Source organism: Megalobrama amblycephala, linkage group LG8 (genome assembly GCF_018812025.1).
Source record: "Megalobrama amblycephala isolate DHTTF-2021 linkage group LG8, ASM1881202v1, whole genome shotgun sequence".
Classification (NCBI taxonomy): domain Eukaryota; kingdom Metazoa; phylum Chordata; class Actinopteri; order Cypriniformes; family Xenocyprididae; genus Megalobrama; species Megalobrama amblycephala.
The window spans coordinates 24,155,657-24,170,742 of NC_063051.1; the positions used below are offsets into that span (position 1 = coordinate 24,155,657).

General features: G+C 36.5%; 1 protein-coding gene across 18 annotated transcripts in view; it reads left to right on the forward strand.

Moving 5' to 3' along the window:
- The window catches only part of LOC125274089 (KICSTOR complex protein SZT2-like), a 111,675-nt gene that overhangs the window by 54,683 nt on the left and 41,906 nt on the right, over nt 1-15,086 (forward strand). For 10 of the 18 annotated variants that reach the window (XM_048200157.1, XM_048200162.1, XM_048200168.1 and 7 more), the window contains 9 exons: nt 1,377-1,427; nt 9,102-9,278; nt 9,588-9,779; nt 11,001-11,203; nt 11,437-11,603; nt 12,558-12,655; nt 13,075-13,207; nt 13,380-13,507; nt 14,976-15,023. In XM_048200157.1, the coding sequence (XP_048056114.1) occupies nt 1,377-1,427; nt 9,102-9,278; nt 9,588-9,779; nt 11,001-11,203; nt 11,437-11,603; nt 12,558-12,655; nt 13,075-13,207; nt 13,380-13,507; nt 14,976-15,023 (1,197 nt within the window). The remainder of the gene's footprint in view (nt 1-1,376; nt 1,428-9,101; nt 9,279-9,587; nt 9,780-11,000; nt 11,204-11,436; nt 11,604-12,557; nt 12,656-13,074; nt 13,208-13,379; nt 13,508-14,975; nt 15,024-15,086) is intronic. The other 8 variants (XM_048200166.1, XM_048200171.1, XM_048200176.1 and 5 more) reach the window with 3 other exon arrangements.

A 15,086-nucleotide genomic window follows, 5' to 3' on the forward strand; every position in this document is an offset into this window, starting at 1 on the left:
TCCCAAACTGCTGAGAGATAATTGTCAGGTGGAGACAGTGGAAGCGGGAGCAGCTCCGGCCTGGAGCCACAGGGTTCCTCTTCCTTACTTTCCCTGCCACTAATGAACTGACAGTCCACCCAAATACCTGCCAGGACTGCTCCTGAAGATCTCTTAATGCACCTGCTATTAAAAGGAACATTACCGGATGCTCTTCCACCATTACAGCTCATGCACTTTATCAGAATGTAAATAAAGGGCCTCGTGGCTCCTGGAATTGTCTCCTTGTGGGTTCATTGATGCAGGATGACAGTAATATCAGTTCCTGTGAGGTCGGAGCAGCTCCTATAGGGTTTTGAAAGGCAGCCAGTTGGCAGGACTTCAGTGAGATGTTCAGTATTATCAGCCTGACCAGTGCAGTGTGGATAAGAAATGAGTTTAAAATTTCCCACAAGTCATCGCATGTCCTGGTATGACTCAAAACAAGCAAGTACATTAATCAGTGTTAATTTAGCATTATTTATATTCTTTATTAATATTATTCATATTTTGAATTGTGTAATTTCTGGATTTTATTTTTTATATTTTATTATTATTATTATTATTATATTTGAGTAATTTATGTGATTTTGTCATTTTTATTAGATTTTCTTAAAAATATATATATTTATTTAGCTTTACATTATTTTGGTTTTAGTAGTTTTATTTAATTTTCATTTTTGTTTAAGTAGATTTATCATCTAATTTTCATATTTTATTTCAGCTTTATTTAAATGAAAGAAAAAATTAAATTTTACCTCTAGTTTGCTGAAATTGTAGCTTGCTAAGCAACTCAGAATTTCAAATAGTTAAATGACTGTGAAGTGTTTTTTTTATTTAAATCAGAATTAATATTTAGAAAAACAGTTAGGATGCCGATTACAGTGTCTGATTCAAACTTGAACGCCAACGTCCTCACTATACAAATAACATAACAAGTTACATTTGTGTCACATTTAAAGGCCTTTAAAGATAACATTTAATTTTAAATCTAATCTGAAATCTGAAACCCCTTAAGATTTTCAAACCAGAGAGGTTTGTAACTGTTTTATGCGAACCCCATAAATTATGTATAACAGGGACTTTTGCAAGCAGCATTAATTGACAACTTGCTTAAATCTGTTTTTCATACTGGTTCATTGAAATAAATCAGATTTGCTGACATTGTGCTTCTCAATGCTACTTCAAAGAGTTTAGTTCTATTTAGTGCTGCAAGTGACAAAGAAATTGCACACTGCAACTTTAAGTTGGTGTAGCTACTCTTAACTCCCCAACACAGCTTAGTGGTTGATCGATCATTCATGTTGATTTGTCTGTCATTCACCATTTCTGTCCTGTGGGTGTCTGTTGTGCCTCAGGTACAATGTCGGACCTTGTTCAGAATCTCTTCCCAACCTCTCAGTTTCAAGGTATAAGACCTTCCACCTACTTCACTCTTCTGCTATGTGTCCTGTGGCGCCCCCACTGGCTGCGTGTGGTACTGCATGGTCACGTGATCACAGCTTAAAGGGGTAGTTCACCCAAAAATGAAAGTTCTGTCATCATTTACTCACTCTCATGTCATTACTAACTCACTGTAGCTATGTTTCCATCCACCTATTTTTATGCGCATTTTGGGATGTCACATAAAAAAAACAGCAAGATGTGCATGCATTTAAAAAATGCGCATAAAAAACGTGTGCACTCAATTGAAGCGGATAAACCTTTTATCTGATAGAAAACATGCACCTAAACTGCAATGGAAACACATTTACTTCACTAAAATTCCTTGTTGCGCATCAAAAAAGTCACGTGGCACGACGGGACGGCATAACTGGACTAACCAGTGGACCGATCTCATTGCACAGCTTCTGAAATGTTAGTTTGATCATACTGAAATGCCTGAGCAAAGTCTGTTGTCAAAGTGGCTCAGTATAATTATCTCCCAGAACTGTCTTACATGACTGCATTCCCAAAGAGCAGGCATCTGCCTCTGAAAGCAAGATATCATGACAGCGTTTGTTTCTTCTGCGCACTCTGAGGCGCAAGTAATTTATTATATATGAAAAAGATCCAAAGTGGCTTTTCCTGCTGCAGCAACTTCCATTTTTCTTAGTGATATTTCGCGGTAGTTTATCAGGAAGTGACGATTTAGTTCTCTTCGGCTCCCTAGATGGAACCAAATGTTTGAAACATTGTTCCAATTTTGCACATAAGTTAAATGTGCAACTTTGGATGGAAATATAGCTATTGTTTGTTCTGTGGAACACAGAAGGAGAAGCTTAACATAATATTGAAATTGAAAGGGGGCATGGACATTATATAGCTTTAACCTGTTAGCATTCCACTGTACCACTCGTGGTACACATACCATTCAAAAGAGACTTTAGGAGTGCTAAATGATAAAAAGCGTCATAGAAGTTGTCCAGTTGACCTGTGCACTATATTCCAAATCTTTTGAATCCATTTCATAGCTTTATGTGAGGAACCGATGGAATTTTAATCGGTTATTTGCTGAAAATCTCATGTTCAGATAAAAATGGGAAACTGGATTACAGCTTGTCTTGCACCAATATGCAGATGAATATGAGAGAAAATTAAATTGGGTGAACTGTTCCTTTAGGCTAGCTGCCCAATTACCAACTCAAAACACCTTGCTAATGCTAGGAAATGTTGAATGCTTTTGGAGCATATTAAAACTAATTTTTGCAGTCAGTCAGTGTGAAATTCACCAAGAAAAAGAGCATTGTGCAGACATTCACCATGGACCACGATTGACATCTTGCTGTAGAATTTGCAATATGTGCCTTTATATTTGCTTATGAAGTACCAAACAACATTTAAGCTGCAGACTGTGTGAATTGGAGCTCATTTTTCACTGTTTGTTGTTTCATGAAGCCACAAAGACAATAGCTGTCATACGGACAGAGCTGTTAACATTCACCCGCTGACTGACTCCATCACATACACGTTCATTTTCAAATACTGATGTAAATGTAGCTGAAATCTGAGGGGAAAAACATTAGTGGGCCACTAGCTTCAGTGCTTTCATGTGTTTGACAATGTTGTTGTATAGATGAGCTTTTCCTGAAGCAGATTCTGCTCACATTTGCGTGAGATGCATGTTGCACTGATCTTTTACTTCGATTTTATGATTTATATTATTAAACACCAAATAGTACTAGTCCTCATGTGTTTCAGCAGCTTTTTATAATCAAATTATGCCATTTCCAGAAAATAAACTAATATTGATTGTTAGTTTTAATATTTTTTGCGAGTTGTATTATTTGAGTTTATGAATAGCGTACCATTGCATAGTAGTGTAACACAGCAGTGATATATATGGTAACATTTTTGATGCATCTAACAAAGAACGTTTTTACAGCATTTCTTAATCTTATTAGTTTTTAGTAACTAGTAACTGTTAGTTATATTCCATGCTATTTTGACAAAAGTTTTTTTTTTTTTTTTTATGTGTTTTTGAATGTCTCATATACTCACCAAGGCTGCATTTATTTGATAAACATACAGTAAAAAAGTAATATTGTGAATCATAATTGCAATTTAAAATAACTGTTTTCTATTTAAATATATTTAAAAATGTAATTTATTCCCTCCTTGTATCCTCCAGAAATCATTCTAATATGCTGATTATTTGCTGAAACATTTCTGATTATTTTCAATGTTGAAAACAGTTGTGCTGTTTCATATTTTTTGTGGAAACTGAGATACATTTTATTCAGAATTCTTTGATGAATTGAAAGTTTAAAAACAGCATTTATTTGAAAAAGAAATATTTTGTAACATTATAAATGTCTTTACTGACACTTTAAATAAATGTAATGCATCCCTGCTTAATAGAAGTATTAATTTCTTCCAACAAAAATCATACTGACCCCAAACTTTTGAACATTAGAATAACTTTTAATGTTAAATGTATTATTAGTATGTAGAATTTAACATAGAAACTAGTTAAGAAATGTTAGTTCATGTTCTGTGTACATGTTCTGTGTTAGTTCATTTTCTGTGTATTTGTTAACAAATGTTAACAAATACAGCCTTAATGTGAAGTGCTACTGTATAATCTTATGTGATGCATCACACAGAGACTGGATTTCACTTTGTTATATTGCGGCCATTTGCTAAAATCATTTAAGTTCATTTTTTTTCCTCATTAATGTATACACAGCAACCCATATTGACAGAAAAACACAGAATTGTTGACATTTTTGTAGATTTATTAAAAAAGAAAAACTGAAATATCACATGGTCCTAAGTATTCAGACCCTTTGCTGTGACACTCATATTTTTAACTCAGGTGCTGTCCATTTCTTCTGATCATCCTTGAGATGGTTCTACACCTTCATTTGAGTCCAGCTGTGTTTGATTATACTTATTGGACTTGATTAGGAAAGCCACACACCTGTCTATATAAGACCTTACAGCTCACAGTGCATGTCAGAGCAAATGAGAATCATGAGGTCAAAGGAACTGCCTGAAGAGCTCAGAGACACAATTGTGGCAAGATCTGGCCAAGGATACCAAAAAATTTCTGCTGCACTTAAGGTTCCTAAGAGCACATTGGCCTCCATAATCCTTAAATGGAAGACGTTTGGGATGACCAGAACCCTTCCTAGAGCTGGCCGTCTGGCCAAACTGAGCTATCGGGGGAGAAGAGCCTTGGTGATAGAGGGAAAGAATAACCCAAAGATCACTGTGGCTGAGCTCCAGAGATGCAGTCGGGAGATGGGAGAAAGTTGTAGAAAGTCAACCATCACTGCAGCCCTCCACCAGTCGGGGCTTTATGGCAGAGTGGCCCGACGGAAGCCTCTCCTCAGTGCAAGACACATGAAAGCCTGCATGGAGTTTGCCAAGATGGTGAGAAATAAGATTCTCTGGTTTGATGAAACCAAACTTTTTGGCCTTAATTCTAAGCGGTATGTGTGAAAACCAGGCACTGCTCATCACCTGTCCAATACAGTCCCAACAGTGAAGCATGGTGGTGGCAGCATCATTCTGTGGGGGTGTTTTTCAGCTACAGGGACAGGACGACTGGTTGCAATTGAGGGAAAGATGAATGCGGCCAAGTACAGGAATATCCTGGACAAAAACCTTCTCCAGAGTGCTCAGGACCTCAGACTGGGCCGAAGGTTTACCTTCCAACAAGACAATGACCCTAAGCACACAGCTAAAATAACGAAGGAGTGGCTTCACAACAACGTTAACCATCCAACCTGACAGAACTGGAGAGGATCTGCAAGGAGGAATGGCAGAGGATCCCCAAATCCAGGTGTGAAAAACTTGTTGCATCTTTCCCAAAAAAGACTCATGGCTGTATTAGATCAAAAGGGTGCTTCTACTAAATACTGAGCAAAGGGTCTGAATACTTAGGACCATTTGATATTTCAGTTTTTCTTTTTTAATAAATCTGCAAAAATGACAACAATTCTGTGTTCTTCTTCAATATGGGGTGCTGTGTGTACATTAATGAGGAAAAAAAATGAACTTAAATGATTTTAGCAAATGGCTGCAATATAACAAAGAGTGAAAATTTAAGGGGGTCTGAATACTTTCCGTACCCACTGTATCTCAAACAACCGTTTTTACTGTAAACTTGCAAGTATTGTTACATTTTATTCTTTTTCTTTGTATATGATAATTTATTTTCTGTAATGCAACTTACACTATTTTTACTGCTACTGACCAGCGTCATTATAAATCAGAAAGTGACTTCCATGATGCACTCAGTCTGTCTGACTGACTGACTGAAGCCTCAGAGTCTAGCAGAGACTGAAGGGCTCTTCTTTCAGTCTTCATGTAGTCTCGCTGGAGCACAGGGGTCACACCACACTACATCACACCTCATCAAGTGCTCTTAAAAGATCATAGCAAATGGAGTTCTTAGATGAGAGGGCAAAGACATGATTCTGAGAAGCTGCTCATTGATTGGCACTCCTCTGAAAGCAACACGTACTTGCGTTGCATTATGAATCGCATTCTGACATATTTCAAAAAAGCAATGGTGCGTGAAATTGAGCTTGCTTAGATGGAAGCATTTACGCTTGTGTACTTGTGTAGAGTGCGTTTCAGAACAAATACATACTTTCATGTATCCGGGCCACACTTCTGCAGAATGCATGCACAATGCATGTGAGAGCACAGCGGTGATTTCACCTTTCTGATTTATCTCAGGTGATTGTGTGTGCAGTGCATTAGTATCTGATATCTGGCACACACACACTTACACATTGATCATTCCTCAAACCGCTAACGGCATACGCTAATACAAGCAGCTGGATAAATCCCCGCTCGCGCTCCACTGTTTGCTGCTAATGCCTTTTAATGCGACCGCCGCTCTGTTTGCGAGGCTTTTTTATAGCCACGACCACTGGAGCGAAGGCGCCATCGATCTCTGAGAATCTAATGATGGAAATCTCTCTCTTTCTGCGCTTATCAGAGCCACGGCTTCACGAGGCCGCCTGGCTTCACGCTGTAAACAGCACAACCGAGTCAATACAACAGCATAAAAACCCATTTAAAGGATTTATGAGAGTTCGTACTCAAGTAGAGGCATTGTTTTCTGAAATATTGTTGTGTTTATATAATTTAAGGGTACATATTGGTGTTTCTTCAACTGTGGGCACTTTCAGCCTTGTGGACTTTTAGAAAATAAACTCACTTAAAACTTTATACACTTTTAAGCCACATTGACAAGTTGTTAGTAATTTTGTTACGAGCTTTTGCCATTTTTATTAGTTTTTATTTCTGATTAGGTCATTTTAGCACTTCAGCTTAAATGTATTTGTTTCAGTTAGTCAACATGTGTTATTTTTAAGTTTTTCATGTAATATTTATATCAAATTTTACTTCAGCATTTTCAATTACCAAAGCTATTTTAATAGTATTAATTTCAGTTAACAAAAACAACACTGTTTTGTTGCATTGCCAGTAACTCTTGTTGCTTTTTTCACCCAAAATCCCCTGTTCTCAGTGAAAACATCCTGAACTTGTTTATTTAATTTGCATATTAACAATGCCCAACAGTCTATATACATGAATTACTGGGGAAATCTGTCATTTTTGTGTGTTTTTTTTTTTCTTTTCACAAGTCCATGACCATTTCCACCACATCTCAAATGATGTATTGTTATTTCTAGTGTTTTGTGGTGGAAATGACAGTTGTGGAAACTGTTTTAAGCATTTTTAGGATAAAATGTCTGACTAGCCGACCAACTAATTTAGCTAGCATTATATGGATCCAAAATAAAGTATTAAATAGGGATGCACCGGTACATCGGCTGATCCTTGTCGGCTGATATTTCAATATCGGCCATCAGTCAGATCAGTATCGTGTCAATCAAAAGGGGGTGGAAAAGTGTCAGAATGCAGCTCATACTGTGTTTGAAGAAAATGTGTGTTGTGTTGAATTTAGGGTAAGTTAATGCAACAATAACGGATTAACGGTTGAAAAATAGCAATGCTAAGGCAGGCTCTATTTGACTTTATAAATCAGCCGTAGTTTAAGCCAGGGTTGCCAGGTCCGTGCCTTTTCCCAACACCAAACATTATAGGTAATGTGCTGTGTGCCTCTCCAATAATCGCAAAGAGCTTTGTGCTTTGTTATTTCTGATAAGCAACAAAGTCTCTGGTTTCAAACTCTGTCCAATAGGTTGTTTGCACATGACGTCACAGCAGCAGCGCGAATGAGTCTGGAGGGCAGGGAGTGTATTTTCTATATAGGAATCCTATCAAAAACTCAAAATTCGTATGTTTTGCGTCATTTACTGTTGCTCAAATCGATAAAATAGAGAACCCAGAAGGTGTTTATATTGTTTACATAACGTATACAGTTTTTTATAACTTAAATCGTTTTTTAACTTTAAAAGTTGTCGCCTTTAATAGCATTTTGTGTCTGCTCATACTGAAATGAATATGGATACCTGCTTACCTTATTTGTTTTTGACTTGGTTAAATATCCACATTCTTCATGGTATCGTTTGCAGGGAAGAGAAGCTATTTTAGTTTTCTAAACCAACACAGAAAGGACTTTTCTCTATCTCTTCCATTCTAATTTTCACTGCTTGCCCTCCACCGGTATTTTGTGTGTCACCAGAACCATTTTTTTAAAAAAAATGCCGTTTTGATGTTCTTAAATGTGTCATGACAGAGCACTGTAGCACCTCTTTTTTTCTTCCTCTTTAATACAAGCAAATATATAAATAGCAGTTGAATATAATAGTTTGGGCTCTGTTGTTAATTTTAACCTCTAATAGTATAGTGCTGTATCGAATTAGAGGGTTCCTGATATAGTTTAGAACAGTGTTCCTCAAATCCAGCCCTGAAGGCCCACTGTCCTGCAGAGTTTAGCTCAAACCATGATCGATCTCACTTACCTGCAATTTTCTAGTAACTCTGAAGAGTTTGACTAGCTTGTTGGTACTAAACTAACCCTCCAGGACCAGATTTCAAGAACCGTATTAGTTGGGAGAGATTTATTTCCTTAAGAAAGTAAAACTATCGGTATCATTATCAGCATATATCATTCTGAATAATCTGAATAATAATATTGGCTGAGAAATTTAGTATCAGTGCATCTCTACAATTAAAAAACATTTTCACACTCTTTGCATAATTTGACTAAATTACAGCTTGAATGGAAATTATACCAAGTAAAAACATGCTGTTGATATTTACCTTTTTCTTTTTCTTTTTTTTTGTTCCCCAAATATACAAATTTTGATCTGTACATGAAGGACATTTGAAAAAGAAGCAAAATAAATGATGAGGATTTGTTAAAAAGTTTAAAGATGATTTAATGTGACTTCATATAAAAAAAAGGGGGGGAAAAATCTGTTACTTTTAATAAAAATCAGCTCCTTGAGCACAGAAAGTGGCTTTGTTTGAAGAGACACAAACATACAGCATGCGTCTCTATAGCAAACCCCCGTTTGTCTTTCAGCACTAGTTGAATTTATTGCTTTCATTTGAGTTTGCATAATTTTTTGCATCAGTCATGATGTTCTCTTCAGCTCTCTGTCAAGCTCATTTAGTTCTCCCCTCCATCACTTTCTCCTCTAACGCTATTCATGTGCCGCGCTCCCCAGGTATCGCCTGCATTGTGCTGTCATTCGTCGACTCTAAAGGCTGCGCGCTGCAGGTTCCCACTCAGGACGGCAGCGGACCAGCGCTCAGAGCTGACGTTTCCACCATCTCCCTCCAGCCAGACCAGTTTGAGGCCTTGACGACGGTTGTTAAGGTGGACTCTCTCAGCCAGAACTCAGGTTGGGAAGCTTTTGCAAACAAACAGTAATTCATGTGCTTCATAATCTTTAATCAAAATAACTTCCCTTCAATGCAATGACATCTCTTCTCTTCTCTGATGACAAGGATGGGGCAACCTGTCACTTACATGAGATCCAACAATAGCGATCCAATCAGTTTCCTATGTACAAAATCAAGCCTGCCCTAAGCTTTTTTTCCATTCACTCAGATATACATCACAATAGGAAAGAAAAGACTATCGCAACTTCCGTTTCATGCCGACTTTAAATACATGTGTCATGATGTGTGTGTGGGACCCCTGTGCGCAGGTGCAGCTGTGCGTGTGCGATTTGACGTGTGGGAACAGGGTAATGTCAGCCCCCTGCAGCTGACGGACAGGCTGAGGGCGGCCCTACACCATGCCCTCTGCGATGTCATCATGGAGATGCGTGTGCTGCCCAATCCATTATGTCTGGACACATTCTGTCTGCCTGCTTCCACCCAACGGGATGAAAGCACAGGTGAGGAGCTGATGCCCATGTGATATGCTGCATGGACTACTTTTATTGCGCTTTTTTGTCTTTTAACTAGTTGCTTATTAGCATGCATATTAGTAGAATATTTGCTATTTATTAGTACTTATTAAGCACATGTTAATTAAGCCTTATTCTGCATGACCTTATTCTACATTCTTAATCCTACACAATACCTAAATTTAACAACTACCTTACTAACTATTAATAAGCAGTAAATTAGGAGTTTATTGAGGGGAAAAGTCGTAGTTAATGGTTTATATGTGTTCTCTGTACTAAAGTGTTACCGGTAGGATTAACGGGTTGTAGAATATGGTCACCCAGAATAAGGCATTAATATGTGCTTAAGTAATAATAAACAGCCAATATCCTAGTAATATGCATTCTAATAAGCATGTCAATTGTAAAAACTGGATCCTAAACTGAAGTGTTACCAAATCTTTTTATCTAAAGGCATCTTTATTGCTATATTTAAAATATATTTTGTAGGCAAATCATACTTAGAATAAATGTATATATATTTTTACAATAAAAAAAAATCTACAATTTTTTAATATAATTGAAATTAAAATCATTTAAGTACCCATGTTTATCAATATTTTTTAAAAGCATCCCAGGATGCACCTCATCCAAGTTGGTTGATGAATGTCTAGAGTTGAAATCTAGAAACTCAAATATAAGATTTGTGTCACATGTGTTGCTCAATATATACAATATGATTCAAATGTTTGTTAGTAAGATTTTTTTTTTTTTTTTAATAAATTAATACTTTTATTTAGCTAGGACACATTTAAACTGATCAAAAGTGACAGTAAAGACATAATGTTAAAAAAATAAATAAAAAATAAATGCTGTTTTTTTTTTAACTTTCTATTCATCAAAGAATCCTGAAAAAAGGCTCACCATTTCCACAAAAATATGAAGCAGCACAACTGTTTTCAAGGGATAATAATCAGAAATGTTTCAAATCAACATATTAAAATGATTTCTGAAAGATAATGTGACACTGAAGACTGGAGTAATGATGCTGAAAATTCAGCTTTGATCACAGAAATACATTACAATTTAGAAAACAATTATTGCCTTGCCGCCTTGGTGAGCAGAAGAGAAAACATTAAAAAAACGTACTGACCCCAAACTTGTGAACGGTAGTCTATATTGGTGTATTTTGCTCTCGTTTTGCTGATCTTTAGTGTTTTGTCGCTGCAGTTCCCTTGAGTCTTCTGCAGTGTGACAGTAAAGAGGTGAAGGAGAGTCATCGGCGGCCCAGTGGAGCCCACGGGCTCAGAAGCAGCCCCTCTCCCATCACCCTGATTTCTGCCCCCAGTTCCACCCCGACCACAGGAACCAGCACACCCGAGTCCACCACACCCACGGGGAAAACCACCCGCCGCAGCTTCTGGGAAATGTTGGTGCGTGTGCTCACTCAGCATGTGCTGTCTTCATTAACAGCAAATTGCTCTCATTAATTACGACTGTCAACGCCTCCAAAATTGCATTGATGGTCAGCAAGGATGCTCGGTGAAGCATAAATGCTGGAGGAATGATTGGACTGGTGCCAGTTATCTGTCTTATGATGTGTGTGTGTGTGTGTGTGTGTGTGTGTGTGTGTGTGTGTGTGTGTGTGTGTGTGTGTGTTTGGTAGAGTAAACCAGAAACTTCTGAACTTGGCAGTCCAAAGACAACAGATGACATTATACCAGAGCGTGCCGAGGACAGCCGTGTGGGCAGACGGAGACACAAGACGGAGAGTGTCAAACAGCAGTGGAACCATGAGAAAGCCATGGCAGTCGAACAAGAGCAGGCCCAGAGGTGCAAAAATCACATTTAAAAATCAGCTCACATCTGCACAAGCTAAAACTATTAAAAAAAGTTTTTGTTAGTAGAAATAAATCTGAAATAAAAATATATATATAAATATTAGAATATAAATAATAAATATTAGGTAATACTTCAATATGAAATGAAAATTAGAAATGTTGCTTTGGCAACTAACTGAAATAAAATAAGCTAAAGTACTGTAAAAAATGTTAAAGTAATAAAATTACTAAAACCTAAAACTGAAATAAAAAAAAACAATTAAAGCTAAGTAGAAATATTGGTAACACTTTACAATAAGGTTCATTAGTTAAACATTAGTTAACCAGCAATACATTTGTTACTGCATTTACAAATCTTCGTTAACATTAGTTAACAAAAATCCATTTGTTTATTCTTTGTTCATGTTAGTTCACAGTGCATTAACTAATGTTAACAAGATTTTAATAATGTATTAGTTAATGAAATTAACATTTAACAAAGATTTCTAAATGCTGTATAAGTGCAGTTCATTATTAGTTCATGTTAACTAATGTAGTTAACTAATGTTAACTAATGAACCTTATTGTAAAGTGTTACCGAAATATTTAATAAAGGAAGAAAAACTAATAGAAATGCCAAAAGCACATAAAAATTACTGAAAGTTAAACTAAAATTAAAAAGAAAACTGTTTTTTGAATAATTTTTGAAAATCAGAATAATTCGATTTCCAAAATGATTTTTGGCCAGTTCTTCCTGGCAATTTGGATGGTAATTAAATTACCACTCATCCTTTGTGTTTGACAGAATACAATAAATAATTTAGTCATGGGTGGAGGGAGAACACTGACATTTTTTGATTCAGATGGCAATAAATTGAGAGACGTAAATGCTGAAATGACCTCAAACGAAAACAATTATCATCCACATAGGCCTATAGAACTGTGTCTGGATGTTTTCGTGTTGTAGGAGACATGCAGTCCAGCTGGAGGAAGGTGATACAGGCACTCTTCAAACCGTCTACCAGACCACATACCTGCCCTGGGTCACCTTCATGAACAAACTGGGTGAGTTCCCACATCCATGTACTACTTTTCTATTTATGACTGTACAAATTTACAATGATGTAATAAACTTGGCCACATGAAGGGGCACTTTTGACTAACTGAAACTTAAATGAAATTTCATCAAACTGTGTTTTCATATATATCTTGTTTATCTTGTATGTCTTCTCAAGACACAAATTTCAGAACATAATTTTCATAACCTATCGTATACCCCCAGAACACTTGGAATATACGACACGTGTCACGTGGGATCAAAATGTGATACTTTACCGTTTTTGTTTTTTTTTTAAAGCTTGATGCTGTTCGCTATTTACTACCGTTATATGGACGAGTGCGAGTTTTTCTTCATATTGTTCTAGCAGACAGAAAATTCCCCTGATTAAAGAATCACTGAATTATTTTCTCTTGTTCTCTTGCAGGCTGTCCGTCCATCCAGCATTGTTCAACTGAAGTCTCGCATCATTTCCTTCTGCCTTCCATCCTCACAGAAATTGCCAATCTGGTCAGCTCACTGGCCAGTGACACCACGGTCAAAGTGTTCGAAAGAACCAGGTGTGTTCCTGAACCATGTCAAATCATTCAACAGAACGGTCCAGATATGTTTGAAAAGATGTGATAAGTTGCTTCTGCATTTGGTGCTTAGCTGTGCAATGTACCGTCAGATGTTTCTGTCGATTCAGTTTATGCTTCAACTGATGAGCTGTTTCCTATGTGTGTCTCCAAGCTGTCCTCAGGGAGATATATATGTCCCCCTGTCAATCATCCAGCACATCAGCCAACCGCCTGCTACCACCAGGAGCTTCATTCTCATTGGTCGCAACTTCAGCCAATGGCATTGCAGTACAGAGCAAGGTACCTCCTATGTTCAGTCAGCAATTATCATGTCATCTTATATTCTACACTCTTCCAAGATTATTGTACAGGTTGAACTTGAATTGGAGGAAGCTGTCCAAGGAGCACATTGCAATTTGTTTTATATTTTCATGAAGTGGATTATTATAACCACAGTTATAATACATTTAGTAAAACAACATAAACAAGTAAATGTCAATATAACAAATAATGCATTCGGTATAATGCATTGTAATCTCTAAAAAGTGATGTGTATGATGTAATTATGTCATTTAACTATGTTTGCACTTATTCGTAAGAACATATAAATGATTACAAGGTGAATTATAAGGCATTGGGAATGGATTATAATGCATAAAATTAACCTTTGTAATGTATTATACATTCAGTTGAATCTCATGAAAATTGTCATCTAATCAGGTCATATTTCTTCCCAAAATTAAAAGAAAAAAATAATCAAGAAATAATTTCTATAAAGAAAAAGAAACCTATATTACTATATGCGACAGAGAAATTCAAAAATAAGTATATAATTAAGTAAATAAATAGTTAAACAGAAAATAACTAATAATGTTTAATATAAATGTATGCAGTATAATTGCAGTATTACCAAAAAATAATGAATAACGGTGTAATTTAAAAATAAATACTACAAAATAGTATGTAATATTTAGTCGTGAAATGGTTTATATTTGATTTTCAATATTCTTACAAATCTGCTTTTCTAATGAGAATGCTGAGTACTTTGCATGAAATATTGCCACAGTGTAAAAAAAAAAGAAAAGTTTTAACCACCCTAAAATAGGCTTCATTGTCTTTGAGCGAGATTTCTTGCTTTTTTTTTCTTTTGATTTTGGGTAATATATGACCGAGACATTTCTCTGTGACATTCAGGCTTCATGATACTGAAACTTTTAAGATCAGACTCCATTCATTTGCCTGAAGTTTAACTGGCTCTAAGCAGTGTAAGGTCATTACTGAATTCTGTGGTCAACAGTTCATCTGGCTTCTAAATGCTCTCTCTGTGATACCATTAAACCCTGTAACCAAAGCTGAAGTTTCTGAAGTGATTAACTTCACTTTGTTCTTTATAGTCTAACCACTTTCTCACCATAAGCTCAGATGCATTACATTCTCTTCTACCAGAATCTCTTACTGCATCGCTTTGCTTTGTGTTTTTATTTTGAGTTCAACTGATCTTGCAAATGAATATTTTATTCTTTCTTTTGTGTGTTTTTTTTTTGTTTGTTTGTTTACTATTGCTGAGTGTATTCATCTCTTTTAGCCTATGAGTGTTTAATGAATGATTACTATTTTTCTTGCTATTCTTTTTTCATAGGTTTTTTCGCTTACGTTGTCTCTTGAGGAGCTGTGTGTGTGTGTGTGTGTGTGTGTGTGTGAATGCTGCATTAACATAGAGTTGTCTCGTTTTGCAAAGCTGTGTGTGCTCATCTCTGTTTGCCCACAGAAGACAGTTCAGATGAAGAGAACAGTCCAGTACTAAATAGGTGCACACGTAAGTTTATAAAGTGGCCTTAGTTGCCCTCACTGTTGCAACAGCGGCAGGGGCCCTTCCTCC